The 15,296-nt window shown below is 54.9% G+C and overlaps 1 protein-coding gene and 1 long non-coding RNA gene across 2 annotated transcripts; one reads left to right on the forward strand and one right to left on the reverse strand.

Moving 5' to 3' along the window:
- Positions 1–54: 54 nt before the first annotated feature.
- Positions 55–1,756, forward strand: LOC130832708 (uncharacterized). Its single transcript, XR_009048359.1, has 2 exons — positions 55–172; positions 1,035–1,756. It is a non-coding gene; the product is annotated as an uncharacterized LOC130832708 (long non-coding RNA).
- A 6,714-nt stretch (positions 1,757–8,470) lies between these two features.
- On the reverse strand, positions 8,471–11,665 carry HOXC11 (homeobox C11). Its single transcript, XM_057703865.1, has 2 exons — positions 10,984–11,665; positions 8,471–9,716 (listed from the first exon to the last, which is right to left on the reverse strand). Exons 1-2 carry the CDS (start codon positions 11,663–11,665, stop codon positions 9,484–9,486), a joined length of 915 nt encoding a protein of 304 aa, XP_057559848.1. The 3' UTR covers positions 8,471–9,483.
- Positions 11,666–15,296: the final 3,631 nt, after the last annotated feature.

Below are 15,296 nucleotides of genomic sequence, written 5' to 3' on the forward strand. Positions count from 1 at the left end.
GAGGGGGATGGGGGGTTCTAGGGAGAATGGGGTTTGTTTACCCGGGAACCAGACTGTAACTCCTGGGGAGAGGGGGGCGGAGAGGGGGAAAATGCGGGAGAGAGTGAGAGAGCGGAGCAACTCGGGGCTCAAAACAGTCAAATTCAAATTAAAAGGTCAAGACACGATTCAGGTACTTCTTCCCCTCTCCTCACCTCCTCTTTTCCTCGCCTTGGCCCCCGCCCCCACTTCTTCTCTTGGGATGGGAGTGGGGTGAGGTTTGGGGGAGGGCTCCTGCGGGCAGAGAAAGGGAGAGAGAAAGTTAAGGAATCCCAAACAGAACTAAAGTTTCTCCTCTCCTGCTTCCTCCTTCGTCGGGCTCGGCCCATGGGGCTGGGAGCTCAGCTCGGGGACCGCCCGTCACGGAAGTTGATTGAGTTGCAAGTTCCCTGTGGGGATTGACGGGGAAACTCCAGTGTCTGGAGCAGGCCAGGGAGGGGGTCAAGATGACTTCAGGGCTGCTTGGGAGAGGGAGGTTCCGAGGGGATGTAGGGGTCGCGGGAGGAGGAAGCCGGCAACTAGGGGTACCGGCTCCCGGACCAGGGAGTGCGGCCTGGGCCTGGATGGGTGGGCGGCTCCTGGGTTATCAACTCAGGGGCAGGAAGGCTTTGGCCTTGGAGCCGGTTCGGCTGCTCTGCTCCAGGCCCTAGCGGCCCTCGCTCTCCAGTTGACCTTGCCCCCACGAAAACAGGGAATATTCCCAGAGAGGAAGAGGGAACCCGCGGGGCCTCGGGCGGTTTGGGGGAGTCACGTATCAACCGGGAAACCAGGACAACAGACGCGACAAAATCCGACCCAGAAAAGTGTCCTTTACAGAGCGAACGAGCTAGGGGCATTTTTGAGAGGAGAAGAGGGACCAGTCTGTTTTGGTGGTTGCTATTTTTTTTTAATAAAGGGAGGCGAGAAATAAGGCACAGGGTATGTTTCAAATAGTTCTTTCCGTTTCTTCATCGTCTTTCTCCCAAAGCGAACTAAACTCTCCACCCCTTCCTCAGGAAACGGAATCTGGAGAATAACTTGTCTTTCCGGTCGCCCCACATTTTCTCCTGGACCGAGCCTCGGATTTCGACTTTCCGAAGGGCTGGAGCCTGGCCGGCCAAGGACCTGAGCTCCGGGAGCCCTGGCGTGGAGGAGTGAAGAGGCTGGATCGTTTCTAGGGAGGCCCAAGCCCGCGGCTGCTAGAAGGCGACTTCAGAAAGAAATCCACCGAATTCTCTCATCCAGAGGGCGAGAGACAAGGCGCAGGGGTCCCTGAACCCCGGGAAAACTGGAAGAAAATGTGTAATGTGTGACTTGCTGGCGGAGGCAGCCAGGGGAGATTTGAAATGCTTTCGTGTTTTCATTTGCAGGGGTCGCCGTGGGCTCGGCACAGGGGGTTGGCCAGGGCAAGGTTAGTCTGTTTAGGCCCCAGACGAGACTTGGGACAGCCCGGGCGGCAGTCAGTCCAGGGAGCCATTTGTCCACCGCCCACCCCGCGGGAAACGCGGAGACTTTATGGCCACTCTGTTTGTATTATCTGCATAAGTCTTTCCCCACCAGTTTGATCGAAACTGTTCGCTTTTACGAGGACCCAACGAAAATTCCCCGTCATATTTATCAGCCGAGGATAAAAATTTAGTATGGGAACTGATATTTCCTCATTTATGGGGCGATGAAATTAAAGACCAAAGCAATTGAGAATTATATGGCTTTGGGGGGTTCCCTCCCCCCTCTTTCACATCTCCTTTATTTTTCTGCCTGGTGTGCCTGTCCCTGGAGTTTGGCATCCTAGTCCCCTGGGCTTGCCCCCCATTTTGCGGTCTGCTGGGCCCTCTCCCCCACACCCAGGTGCCACTTGACCACCTCAGCTTTTTCTGGTCTTTCTCTCCGTGCTAGTAGCTGGGGACTGGGACAGCGCTCCCTGAGCCTCTCCGCCCGGGCCCGGCTGGGATCGGCTGGGGCTGCGGAAGTTTTCCAAGAACCTCGAAACGGAAGAGTCTGAGCCCAGCCCGGGAGGGGGTGAGGGAGGCGGCAGAGTGAAGGAGACAAACTCCAGATAACCTCTCAAAAACATCAAGCCCCGCGGCTTAACCTGGGGAACCAGCGGGAGAGAAGCAGAGGCACTCAGCCTCGCGACTTGTCTCCCCTACCAGCCCGACCCCCATCCCAAACTCACTCCGTACCTCAGCCCTGGGTGGGGATGGAGTCACTTTCAGAATCCTTGCTATTATTAATGGAAATAATCCCCCTGGGAGAAGGAGCCTCCCGCCTCTACTCCCACCTCCTCACAAGAACGAATAGTGTTTAAAGTTGAAATAATTACAAGTATGATAAACACGGCCCATTAATGAAAAAAGAAATCAAATTCATCAGCCTAAGTGGGACCCCCGGTGGGACAAATGTTTGCCTTTAATTACGCAGGATAAGCGCAAAGGCGGAGCGGTTAGACAAGAGCCCCGAAGATGCAGACTTGAATAACTTGTTGGGGTTTTGCAGACTTGGGATTCTACCCCAGGGGAGGCGAAAGGAAGGAAGACGTGAGGGTGAGGACAGGGAGAGGGGAGCATTTGTGCGGGTCCGGGAAAGTACAGTAGGGTGTGGGTCCCAGACCTGCCCCCTTGGGCTCCGTCTTTCCCGAGGCCACAAGCAGAGACCGTTTGCATCCTATTGTCCGGGCCTGGCGTTCAAAGGCACTCAGGTTGCCACGGCCATCCCGCCTGGCGCCTGCCACAGCTGCCGGGGGCCCACCTGCCCAGCCCCACGGGGCCAAGACCCTCAGGCCTGCACCCCTAGGGAACTGGATTGGAGTCCAGGAGAAGTCTGTGTTGCTAAAATCACCCTATTATGCCATTTCCCCAACTTTCCAGGAGTGCCGCATCTATGCCTGTCTCCTCTCCGGGGGCGCCCTCTTTTTGCCTCAACTTGGGGATGTAAAAATCCAGGGGCTTCAGGCCAGAGCGGGGCTCAGGCTATGCCTACATTTTGACAAACCCTCCCACCCGAGAGCTCTGGCCCCTTGTGCCCTTCTCCCCAGTACCTAGGCCCTGGCAGGGCAGCAGGGATGGGCAGCTGGGCCTCCTGCCGCCAGTGGGACTGTGGTTCAGGGAGAGATGGAGGGTGCTCCTCGCAGACTTCAGGATGGTCGGCAGGTTCCAGAGCCAGGCCGAGGGCTGGGGCGCTAGGGGTCCCCACGTGAGAACAGAAGAAGAATGCAGTGCTCATCGAACAGAAAGGAACCTCGGCTGTTTTCCAGGCTGTAGCCCTCAAAGCACCCCAGAGGCACCCTGATTTCTCTGAGGAAAATTAGCAGAGTTCCCCTACAAGGTTAAGGAAGTTATCTAGGAAATTCCAAAGGTGAAGTGAAAAGAGAAGGAAGAGTGTCTCTCCCTTTGGGATAAAATAATAATTATACTGTGTGTGTGTGTGTGTGTGTGTGTGTGTGTGTGAATATCAAGTGAAATGGAAAACAAAATCACACCAGTGGTGAAAATTGCAGGGTTTTTCCCTCTTGTCTTGGAGGCCCAAATAAATCATTCTCTTCTCAAAACTTGAAGGAAAGATTTGCTTGCTTCTTCACTAACACCGGGCTCTGTCCTGGCTGAATTGGGAGCAGAGTAATCCCAGGCAAAAGACAGAATGCTCAGAAGCCCCCAGACGGATTTTCAAACAGGTACAAGAGGAAAGTGGGAGGCCGAGGACACTTGGAGGGGCCTCTGGTCTACTCCGGATCTCTCCGCCACCCCGGCAGCCTGGCCATCAGAGTTGCTCTCACATCTGGACATTGTACGTGTTTGCACCCAGATGCTATGGAGGTTACCACCTGGACGCGTGTTTGACTTGGCGCTGAATTGTATGTACATGGCCACGAATATTCACTTTTACCCAAAAATGTACTCCCTGCGATCCCCGCATCCTGAAGTCTGATAGCCAGCACAACTGCTTTCTTGCCCTGCGGAAGCCAACCCGTTATTTAACTTTGCCTCCTGAATTGAGGACCAGACAGTAAGCACATCCAAGAGAAGCTTTGGGAAGATGGAAGGATGTCTTGGGGGGGAGCCTTGTTCCCCACTTTATGGTTTGCGTGCAAGTTGCCCAGTAGGTCGGTTTCTGGCAGTCAGGGCTGTGGTCGCTGGCTTACCCCGGAAAAAACCCCGCTCCTCCCTTACCGGCTGTATTCCTTTTTGAAGATCTTTGTTTTCCATCTTTTCCCCCCCTCTTTCTTTCTTTTTTCTGTCTTCTCTTTATTTGCTTTTTCTCTGCAATTCGTCTCATTCTCTTTTTCTGATTCTTTCTCTTTCTTGTCTTCCTTATTACTCGCTTCCATCTTTCTTTCTTTCTTTATTATACAATTTATTCTTTACTCTTTTCTTTCCTCCTAAATGCTTTCCTTCCCCTTGACCTTCTCCCCTAGCTCTTCTTGTTTTTCTCTGTCGCGCTGGGCGCTGTGAGGGGGAGAGCACTAGGCTCAGTAGCATCCCTCCCCAGCCCCGCTGCTCAAGCTTGGAGTTGACCTTCTCCCGCCTTCAGCCTTAACTCAGCTCCTCACAAGGCGAAGTGTAGGGCTGTCAGCGGCTGGCGGGCAGGCCTCAGCAGTCGCCATTAGAAGGAAGGAAAAGCAGGCGCTGGGGCACATCCTGACCGATGCCGATGGCTCCCTGAAGCCCCCAGCTCCAGGCCTTAGGTATCCTCAAATCCATCACCCCAAAGAAGCTTCATCCACCAGGTCTGTCTTTGGAGAAGTTGCTCCATCTTTGTCCTGACTTCCAGAGCTGAACGTTAAAATAGTCCCTGTTTGAGCCCGTTTGATGTCCGGAGTCTGGAGTTAGGGGAAATGAAGGAGTGGGGTTCTGTCAGTCCCAGGTGGGGGGCAGATCCAAGGGGTCACTCACAGGCTTAGCAATCCAAGGCCACGTCCCTACACAGGCACCTTTGTTCTGCGTGCTCCTGGACTGCAGCCGGCTGGCCTTCCTTCTCCCTCAGTCCTATAATCACTGCAACCTCTGGGCAGGCATTTCTTGTCATTTTGAATTCTGTCTTTCATCAAACCCTTTGTGGACTTTGCAGGAGGCAGGGATGCAGGGCTGTGTGTGCAGAGACTCTCCCAACTTGGCAGTCTGAGTCAAGGTTATGGGTCTCCACTTTGTGCAGTGGGTTGAAGGTGTGTGCAGGGTTGTGTGTGTGTGTGTTTGTGTGTGCGTGTATGTGTGTGTGTGTATGGGGGGGAGATGCCAACAGATTAAGAAGATGTGATGGGGAAGATCTGGTCCAGTTGACACTGTCCAAACTTTGGGGGTCTGTAAGGGTGTGTCTCAACAGCAGAGTAGCTGGGACTTTCCTAGCAGCCCCCAAAGCTGGATCCAAGGTGGGCCTCAGGAAGGATTAATCCCAACCTTTAGGCCTTGTCTTGCCTTAGTCAGAGATGCATCTCCAGACACTCCCTATTCCACTGAGACCCCAGAACCTCTCTGGCCCCAAACTCCCAGAGATACTGAGACTTCATTTCATGGCAAGACCAAAACTTTAAGTTTTTTAAAAAGGGAGGAGGAATCTTGTAAAACTTTTATGCCAAACAAAGTTATAAAAACTTCCCGGGCGTTGCCTTTTCCAAAGGTTTATATGAATAATAAAGAGTGCAGTCGCGTGCACAGGGTTCTGGCGGGCTCTGAGCTGGGAGAGTTCAGCAAAAAGCATTATCCAGTCCTGGGGCAACAGGAAACCCCAGGGGCTGCCCCCTTGAGGGAATATTGGCCCAGAAACGAATTGCCCTACAGATTCCAGAGAGGGGCGGGGAGAGGGAAGGGGTGGCGCCCTTGACTCCCTTGAAGTTCAAAGTTCTTTGCCCTGGTGAGAAAAACCCTCTCTGCCTTCAACCCACTCGAGAAATTAGCCCCAGGTACTTTCTCCTCCTCTGGCTGAGAAAGGGCTCCAGGTGTCCCCAGCTCCATTCACCTTTCAGACACCTGGTCTGTAACTTTCTTGTTTGCACAAAGCAGAGCTCCCCATCCTCCCCATCTGGGACACCTAGAAGCTGTGGGTTTTCTCTCAGAGGTGCTTGGTGGGGTTTGTGAACCTTCTTCCCAAAACACATCACCATCCCCCAGCAACCTGGGGGTCTGAGCGACAAAGAAACCCCAAACCCAAGACTGGCCCCGACCCACTTCTCCTTTCAAGTCTCCCAGGTTCCCCCTGCACCCCCAAAGCCCATAGTGGGAGGAGGAGGGGCCCAGAGTGCTCTCAGCCCACACCACTTAATACCCTTGTAAACTCCCACGTGCGCTATAAACTTGGATTTTTACAACCAACATTCCTCCTTAGCTCCAGGAAACTTTGAACTCGGCCTCGGGTTTATTTACTGGGGGTGGGGGGATGGGATTGGGGGGCTGGGACCTGAGAAAGGCTAGAGGAGAAGAGGGGGGAAGGAGGTTGCGGGCAGGGGGTAATGGTGTGGGGGTATGGGGTGTGTTGGGGGAGCCAAGACTGTCCACTGCGGGTTTGTTTACTATTTAGGGCGGAAGCGTTTTCTAACACAGGCCAGACTGGGTCGTTAAGGGCGAAATGAAACTAGGTTTAGAGGCGCGGGGGGCGGGGGGGCGCTTTATGGCGGCGTCTAGACGAGGCTCTTTTGTTCCCGGGCAGCGCCACGGCTGGAGGGGATTACCCGAAGAGGTTGAGACCAGAGTGCCCCTGACCGGCAAAGGGGGGTTGGACATCCCAGAGGCTGAAGGTGGGTTTGTTTGGGGGACAGAGACCTCTTTTTTCTAATTTTTAGAGGGTCACCAAGGACTGGCAGCTTCCTGGGCTTGGATCATAGAAGCTTTTGTTTTTCTTTCGCTATGACACCCCGCCTTCCTTCAGAAATCCCTTCTAGAGCTGAGGATCTTTTCTGGGCTGCACATGGCAGGGAAAGTGGTAGCCTTGGATTTTAAATATTTTTCTCCAAAATCAGTAACCATTTGGAGATTAGTATGTTGCTTTATAAACAGGTTCGTTCTATATAGTTATCGCCATCCTGTTTTATTGGAAACACGGCCAGCAGGCCAATATCCCTTGTTAAGACTACTGGATAAACACCATACCTAGAGAAATCTCTCGTGCACCGGTGCACAAGCATGCACACGTGCATGTACACACACACACACAGAAGATCCTCAGCTGCATTCCTGCTGACACTCACTAAACACTGACAGTGGTTACACACCTCAGAGGACACAAGCCCTAGATGTGCATATGGTCAATTTTACTCCATACTACAGGCAAAAGTGTACACGTAATATTCCTTTTCATGTGCACCAACAGGTATCCCGACTTAAATATTTGTGTGTCGGCACATGAGGGAATTGCGAGGCTGTATACACACCCCAGTTTGCAAATTTTGTCTCAAGACCTACATTTACAAGTTAGAGATTCAGATACGCCGTCATCATAAACGACGGAACTTCAATGCAATAGTCCACAGTCATGGTGCTTTTTTCTTTCACTCAACAGAACGGTATTGACAAAAACATTTTCTTTGAATTACAGAAGAACAGTTCCAAAGAGAAGGGAAAGATGAGAGAATTGGTCCCAAATCTCTGCCCCCAAATAACGAATTTGGAACAGGGATGGCCAGAGAGCCCTCAATGAATGCGCTGAAAGGACTCTGGTTATCTTTATACAGAAGAAACATGCAGCAAATATAGATGGGTGTGGTGACTGTCCTCCTGGGTCACCTCCTTCCCCAGCGCCCCACCCCAAGCCAACCTCTAACAAAACAAATCTCTGGGGCTCTCTACTCTGGAAGACCAATGTATAAACATCAGGGTGGCACCAGCCCAGGGTCTTGTTGTGTCTGGAGGAGGCTAGCCATTTGTGCTTGAGGGGAAGGGGCCCAGCCCCACCTTTCCACCCTTAGGGGCCGGCGCAGTGAGGGAAGGGAGGGGGCTGGTTTCTCCCCCTCTCGCCTCCCTCCCTCAAAACTGTATATAAAAATTCCAGTACAGTCTTCTCACGGGGGGCGGCGGGGAGAAAAAACGAAAGCCCTACCCTCAACCCTACGCATTTAACTGCGACAGACGGAGACATCTGGCGGGAGGGCGGTGGAGCCAAGAAAATTCCTATAAATTTAAATTCGATGATGGTTACAATTAACTCCACAACAAACGTGTGCTTAAACGGAAAGCGTTGCTGGGCGTTTGGAAGCAGCTCAAGCTGCACGTGAGAAAAGAGAGCTTTAAGAGTCGCTGTGGAAAGTCCTCAGCTTGAGAGCAGGGGGAAGCTACCGCCACACTCTTGCCCTTGCCCACGGAGAGGAGGGTGCAGGCCCACCAGCTCCAGCCTACCTCACCTTCACAAGCCTGTCCGCCTTGGCTGGACTCTACCCGCCTGCCTCCTCCTCCGCCTTGGGAGCATTGAGGGTTTTAAGAGGAGAAGGGCCAATAAAAGGGTCAAATAAAATCATAATATTGAACAGAATGAAATATCTTTATTTGCCATCAAAAAAAAATCACAGCAATCCCTCTGGGACGGGAGCTGGGTGGGGACTGCACACGTACACACACGCACTCACGCACAGGGAGATGGGTGATTCTAATATCATTCCAGGCAAGGCCTCCCCACATCCCCTCCGGGGAGAAGAAAATGCTTATGAAATGTATTTACAAAAATTCAGGCCCCAGCATGGGGGAGGCGCCCAATCCCATCTCCCTACTGCCTCTTCCACCCCAATCTTTTTTTTTTTTTCTTAAAAAAAAAAAAAGGGAGGTAACAAATGCATAGACGATAGCTATAAATTCACGGAGTGGGGCACGGCTTGGAAAAAGGTTAGGAAACCTCAATGCACCAGTTAAGAAATCTCTAAAGGAGGGCTCTACACTTTCAAGGGGAGACCAGCTAGGCTCGGGCGGGGCCTGGGCGCAGACGGAGGTAGGACACGACTTTGCACACCTAACACCAGGTCAAAGGAACAGACATTTCACAGCAAGGCGGGATCACATTTAGCTGCCCCCTAGCAGTGGGGCGAGGTGGGGTAGGGAAGGGGAGCCTGGGAAGTCTCCCCTCGCAGACACGGTGTCCTAGCAGATCTTCTCACTTGGGCAAGGGAAGAAGGCTTTCAGTTCAAGGATTGTTCGGCTCAGGCGCCCACGACTCTGGCCCCTCCCCCACCCAATCCGAGCAGCAAGACACTGTCGCGAGGTGTGTTTTCTTTTAAATACAGATTCTTGGCCTCCGCGCCAACGGTGTCCACTCGCCGTGGGTCGGACACTTTCCTTCACCCCCCTTTCCAGGCCCGGTCCCTGTCCCACATTGAGTCAGACCAAGGTGAAGGAGATTCCGGAAAGAAGTGCGGGCAACGGCAGTGGGGGCCAGCCCTGGCCACAGTCCAGTTTTCCACCCGCGGAAAGAAGGCGAGTTAGAAAATAAAAAATAAAAATAAAATAAAATAATTTCCCCCTTCCTCCCCTCCCCCCCAAAGGGCCCGGTCTGCGGTTACAGCAGAGGATTTCCCGAGAAATACTGCAGCCGGTCTCTGCTTAGTTTTTTTTCTTTCATCCTTCTGTTCTGAAACCAAATTTTCACTTGTCGGTCCGTCAGGTTCAGCATCCGGGACAGCTGCAGCCGCTTCTCTTTGTTGATATACACGTTGAAGAAAAACTCTCGCTCCAGTTCCCGGATCTGGAATTTCGAATAAGGGCAGCGCTTCTTGCGGGTGCGGGGGGCGTCTGGAGGGGAGGGGGGGGCAAGTGCGAGGAGAGGGGGAGAGAGACACGTGAGACCCTGGCGACCCCAACCCCCAGAGCGCCCGGCGGCCCCTCTCGCAGCCCCACCGCCGGGCAGCCCTCCCGCCGGGCCGGCCGGCTCTCCTCGCGCGGGCGCAGCGCTGGGCCGACCCCCTGCCAGCGAGCTCGTCCCCCACCCCGGCCGCCGCGGGCCCCGCGCCTCCCCGCCGGCGAGGGCCGGGGCTGGCGGGGTCTGGGCAGAAGGAAGCCAGCCGGGGCGAAGGGCGTCCCCGTGGGTCCCCCGCCTGCCCAGCCGCGCTCCTCGGCCCCTTCCTGGGCGGCCCTCCTGGTGGCTCTGAAAACCCACCACTCTCCGCCCCCCCCCGCCCCGAAACCTGGGGGAGCCGCGGAGAACACGCGCGAAGAAGTGAGATCGGGCGAGAGTCGTGGGGGAGGCGGGGAGGAAGCGAGCGAGCAGCCACCAGAGCCACCCGAGCGCCGCTTCCGGGGGTCCTGGCGCCCCGGGACGCCCGGCGGACCGCGCCTTCCCGGTGGCCGGGCTAGGCCGGCGCACAGGCCTCGGGCCGCCGAGAGAAGCGGAGCCCCAGGCCTGGAGCCGAGTGGAGCCCTGAGCCGCCTCGCCCCCACCCCCCCGCCGCCTCTGACCCCCGCATTGCTCCGGGTTCTGCCCAGGGACCCGCGAACACAGAGTTTGGACATTTCAGAAACAGTTTCTAAAAGAAGCAGAGCAGCCCAGGCTGGCCTCCCCGGTCTCAGGTTCTGCTCCAGTGCCTCTCTCCCCCACCACTCCCCCTCCCGGAGTTTCTCCCTGTCTTTCCCTTGCCCTCCCCTTTCTCCCCCTCCACCCCTCCCCTCCCTCCCACCCCCCCCCCCCCCGGCCGCCGGGCTCCCCATCCTTCCTTAAATGCTCCTCTAAGTTCACGATCAAAGTTAATATCGCCCGCGATGGTGGCGCTTTTAAAAATTTCACAGACCGAGGGAGATAACGGGGAGGGGGTTCACCCTGCTTTTCCAAAGAGCCCTTTTCCCTCCCTCCCCACCCCTTCTCCATCGTAAAAAGTCGAGTCGTTGGGAGAGAGGGCTTTGTAGGTTATAATAAAATCCTTTGAATGCTTATAAAACTCCACATAAAATCGGACTGACCCAAAACACGAGGCCGTCCCCGCTCCCCTCGCCTCCCCCCTACTCTCGCCCTCCCTCTCTGGCTCCCTCCCTCCTGCCCGCCTGTTTCCCGGCCGCTGCTACCTACTGGGGGCGGCTCCCTTGGCCGGCTCCTTGGCCGCCGAGTGGGCTGAACCGGACGAGCTGGGATTCGTGTTTTCCTCCTCGGCCTCGGCCTCGGTCCCCGTCTCAGCCCGGGACGCCAGTCCCGAGGCCGGGGGCGCCTCGGGCTCCCCCTTGGCCTCCCCCTTGCCCGGGCAGGGGGGCTCGGCGGGCGCGTCGCCGCCGCCGCAGTAGGCGTTGTCGAAGAAACGGTCGAAGGCTTGGGGCAGGACGCTGTTCTTGTTGACTGAAGAGTAGAAGCCGGCGGGGGCGGCGTGCGGGGCGCTGGGGTGGTGGTGGCCGCCGTAGGAGCCTTCGTTTTTCATGAGGATCTCGGTGACGGTGGAAGGAGGCAGGCACTCCCGGTGCATGAGCTCGTCGGCCGCCGCATAGCAGGAGGAATAGCTGTTCCGGTGGTGCCACTTGCCGGAGGGCTCCAGGCCGTAGGAGACCTCCCGGACCGGGGGCACTTGGGCCGGGTAGGGATAGGAGATCTGACGAGAGGGGGCCTGGGGCAGGAAGGAGGAGACCGTGGAGAACTCGGGCACGTAGTAAGTGCAACTGGGCAGATAGAGGTTGGAGGCGCAGCTCCCTCGCTCGCCGAAATCAGCGCCCCTCTCCTTGCGCGACGGCGAGCAGAAGTTGCCCAGGTTGACCGAGTTAAACATCGTTCTCTTCTCCTGCCGGCTCCAGATGGAGGTTTTGGACCCGGTCTAGCGAGGGGGGAAAATTTGGGAAGGCGAGATGACGCGTTATCCGTCTTAGTCTCTCTCCCCGAGCACGTGATCCAAAGTAGATATTGTCATATATCAGTTCGGAGCACTTCGCAGTCGTAGGAGGGGTTCTCTCTTAGGTAAGATGGGGACGTTCAGGCGATTGGTTTGCAAACACCGCAGAAACATTATGAAAATCAATTGCGGATTTGTATTCGTTTTTCTCTTGACACTCCCCTCCTCTCCATTCCACAGAGCGAGCAAAGGAGAGAGAGGGTTGGGGTGGGGTGGGCGGTGGGATGGGCGGGGGCGGTGGCTAGGAGGGGGTAATTGTATTTTTTTCTAGCTGCTGCTCTCTTTTTTCTTCCCCAGGATTGGGAGAAGGAGGAGGGTTCTCACGTATGGGGGTATATTGCCTCCTCCCGTGATCAGCCCACGACAGGGGTGGGGATGAGGACCTCTTTCCCCACTGCCTGATTCTGCCAGAGAGGTGAATCTTTGCCCCCAACTCTCAGGGACTCTTACCCCACCAACCCGAAGAGGGTGGATGCCTGTTCACAAGAGTTTGAAGAAGTCGATCCTCTTCCTGGCCAGGGCTGGGTATCAAGACTCCCTTTCTCCGTTGGAGAGACTCCCCAGAAGAGTATCTGAAGTTTCCCAAAGGTGAGGCGGCCCAGGAGCAAGCCAGTGTCCCAACTTTGTCTGGCTTGCTGTGCTGCCGGCGGCTAGGGACTCAGATTAGTCATAAACAGTGGTAAGCAGTGAGCCAGCCGCCCAGCCGGTGCCTGGCGAAGTCTGGGAAAAACCTTCTCTAATGTTGTGTTAAATATTTAGTATGAGAGAGTGGCCCTGGGTGAATATTTCATGCCTGCCTTTATTGTCAATCAATGCGCAGAAAGCTACATCCACTGTGGATTTTTAAATCTCAAACCCCCAAGAAAAAGGTTGGAATGAGAGTCCTGTGTCTTCTCTGCCGGGGGGCCCTTTGAGTTGGGGGCTCAGTCTCAGCTTCTGCGCTGAAATGAAGCCCAGTGTCGGGTCTAGGAAGGATTTGGTGGGGGGACTGGGTTTGGGGTTCATATCTTGAATGATTTGGGGGCTGTGAGGTAGACCGTGGAGCCAGGTATAGGTCTCTGGGACAGACCAGCAGGGCTGTGGAAGGGAGCTGAGGACCCTGGGTGAGCTGGGCAGGGCCAGGGGCCACTCCCTAATGGAAACCCCCAGAACCCACTCCCCACTCCCCAGGGGCTGTAGGCAGACCCTGGTGGGTGCCTCTTTCCTGTTTCTCAGCCCTGCCCTGCCCTCCACGTCTGCCAGCCTCCTGGATGGCTGTGACCCAAGGGGTGGACTCAGTGGTCCTGCCATCCCTTGCCTCCCTTCCCTCTGGGCACCACAGGACACATCTGGGCAGCTGAAAATCAGTTTATTGAAAGGTTCTGACTGGGTACAAGAGGAACTGCCCAGGAGCAGAAAGCAACCTTGTATCCAAGGAGGAGCCACCAGGGCATGATCTGTTCTGTTTGGATCGGAGGAAGGAACTGAAGCCCCCAAGGACTTAGTCCATGCACTCTTAGGAAAAGCCAGAAATGGCCCAAACACTCTTTTAACCCCTCATTCTTGGTCAGAATTGGTTTTCACTTTAAAAATATTTGTATTTGATTTTCCTTGTTGTACTTGACGAGGTACTGAGGCTCCAATACCAGATGGGGGAAGACAGAAAATATGGTACCTTGATCCCAAATATAAATCCCTCAAAATCATTCTTTCCCAGCCCTCCTGCCTCCTTAAATTTGCTTTAGGGCAACACCTGGATTGGAACAGCCTTGGCCACAGGTCCATTTTTGGGCTGGCTCTGACATACCCAGGGATAGGCCTTCGGCATCCTCTACCCATTCATTGCTGGACACTGCTTCCTGAGCCCTTCTTTAGTCCCGGCTAGATCTTAACTAAGGGCCAGATCTTAACTAAGGGCAAAGAGGAACTAAATTGGGGCTTTGCTAAAGAGTAGGCTGCAAGAAAAAAAAAATCTGTTGCTTTTCCTTTTTCCTCTACCTCTTTTATAGGGTGAACTGGGGCCAGCGTTTTTAATTATAATGATGGGGAACTATGGACTATGGCTTTTATGGGGTTCATGCTCTCCTCATTAAACTCCAGTTTATTGGAGGCAAAATGCTCCCCAAACAGTGATAGGAACTGGCAAGAGGGAGGTGAGAGGTACCCCTATCCCTTGCAGAGGTGTGGATGAGGGATCCGAGTCTTAGCTCTGGCTTTCCCCACTTTCCCTTAGGGCCCTGCTTTCCCCTCCATCCTGGCCTCCAGGGCGCTGTGGGGCCCAAGCCCCCAAGACAAATTCTGCACCGCCAGGGCCGACAGTGGGGAGGGGGTGCGCTTCCTGTGAGGAGACAGCTGTGTGCCTGAGCACTTGAATTTGACCACCAAAGTTTATTCCAGGGCCACAATAAAAGTGAGCCAGGCGGCTGCAAGGAGCTGCTGGCGGCTCTATTTCCTTGAAACAAAAAAGAAAGGCAAGAAAGAATGTCAAAGGAGTCGATGTTCAGGAAACTCTAAGGTCTCCCAATAGAGGCTTCTGAATATTAATATTCCCCCCCCAAACGTAAGGCACAAAGTTTAAAAACATTTTTTTTCTAGTTTTGGTCTGACAATTTTTCAACAACTTAGAAAAATCCCAACAACTGGAGGTTGCTGCTGGTGTCAAGAAGAGAAGGCCTTGGCTGCTGCAGTAAGGGAGACACTGAATGGCAATGTGCCCACAGCGTGGGCAGGCGGCCTCCCTGCCCAGTCCTTGCTTCAGGCCACTCTGAAGCATAGGCTGAGCCGCCTGCCCCAGCCTGCATCCCTGGACATCAGTGCCTCCCCCGACATGAGACCCAAAATCTCTTCCCAAATTGATTCCCAAGAGCCCTGGCAAGCCCCATTCGGCAGAGCAGAGGTGGCTTTCCCCTCTCATCTCATGGGTGCCTGTGGCCTCTCCATCTACTGGAGTCCCAGCTTTCACCTGAAGTCCTCCTCAGCAGGGCCATCCTGCCAGCCCCACTGGCTCTTCGTGGCCTCAGTTAGCACCGCCTGCCTGCCTGGTGGAAGGTAGGCAGCTGTGGTCTGGGTAGCTGCCTTGGTACTCTGGCCAGGGCCACGGCAGACTTCAGCGCCCTTCCTTTCCGCACACAGACACCAGAGGCGGCTTCAGGAGGGGGCAGCATCTCCAGATCCCAGCATAGCACCCCACCCTGTATTGGGCCCCCCCGCAGCTCTCTCTCTGGAGAGAGCAGATAGTGGTGAAGGGGCCCACCCCACAGGCGAATAACTGGGAGGAAACCCCAGGCTGGAGAAAGGGGGCCCTTAGAGATCTCTGGCCTGTAAGTTCAGTCTGTGTGGGGTCAACAAACAGGTAAGTAAGCAGTCTGCACACGGACACTCTCAGCAGATTCGAGGCTGGGCCTGCGAGGATGGCATCCTTTTGTACAAATCTTTCTCCCTTAGAGCAACGCCAACTGGGTTGAATAATCCCTTTAACATGCCTGCGGATTTTCAGGCCAGCGGTTTAGCCTGTACCCCGGGACACTTCCCA

The sequence above is a fragment of the Hippopotamus amphibius genome, chromosome 12 (genome assembly GCF_030028045.1).
Source record: "Hippopotamus amphibius kiboko isolate mHipAmp2 chromosome 12, mHipAmp2.hap2, whole genome shotgun sequence".
In the NCBI taxonomy this organism is placed as follows: Eukaryota; Metazoa; Chordata; class Mammalia; order Artiodactyla; family Hippopotamidae; genus Hippopotamus; species Hippopotamus amphibius.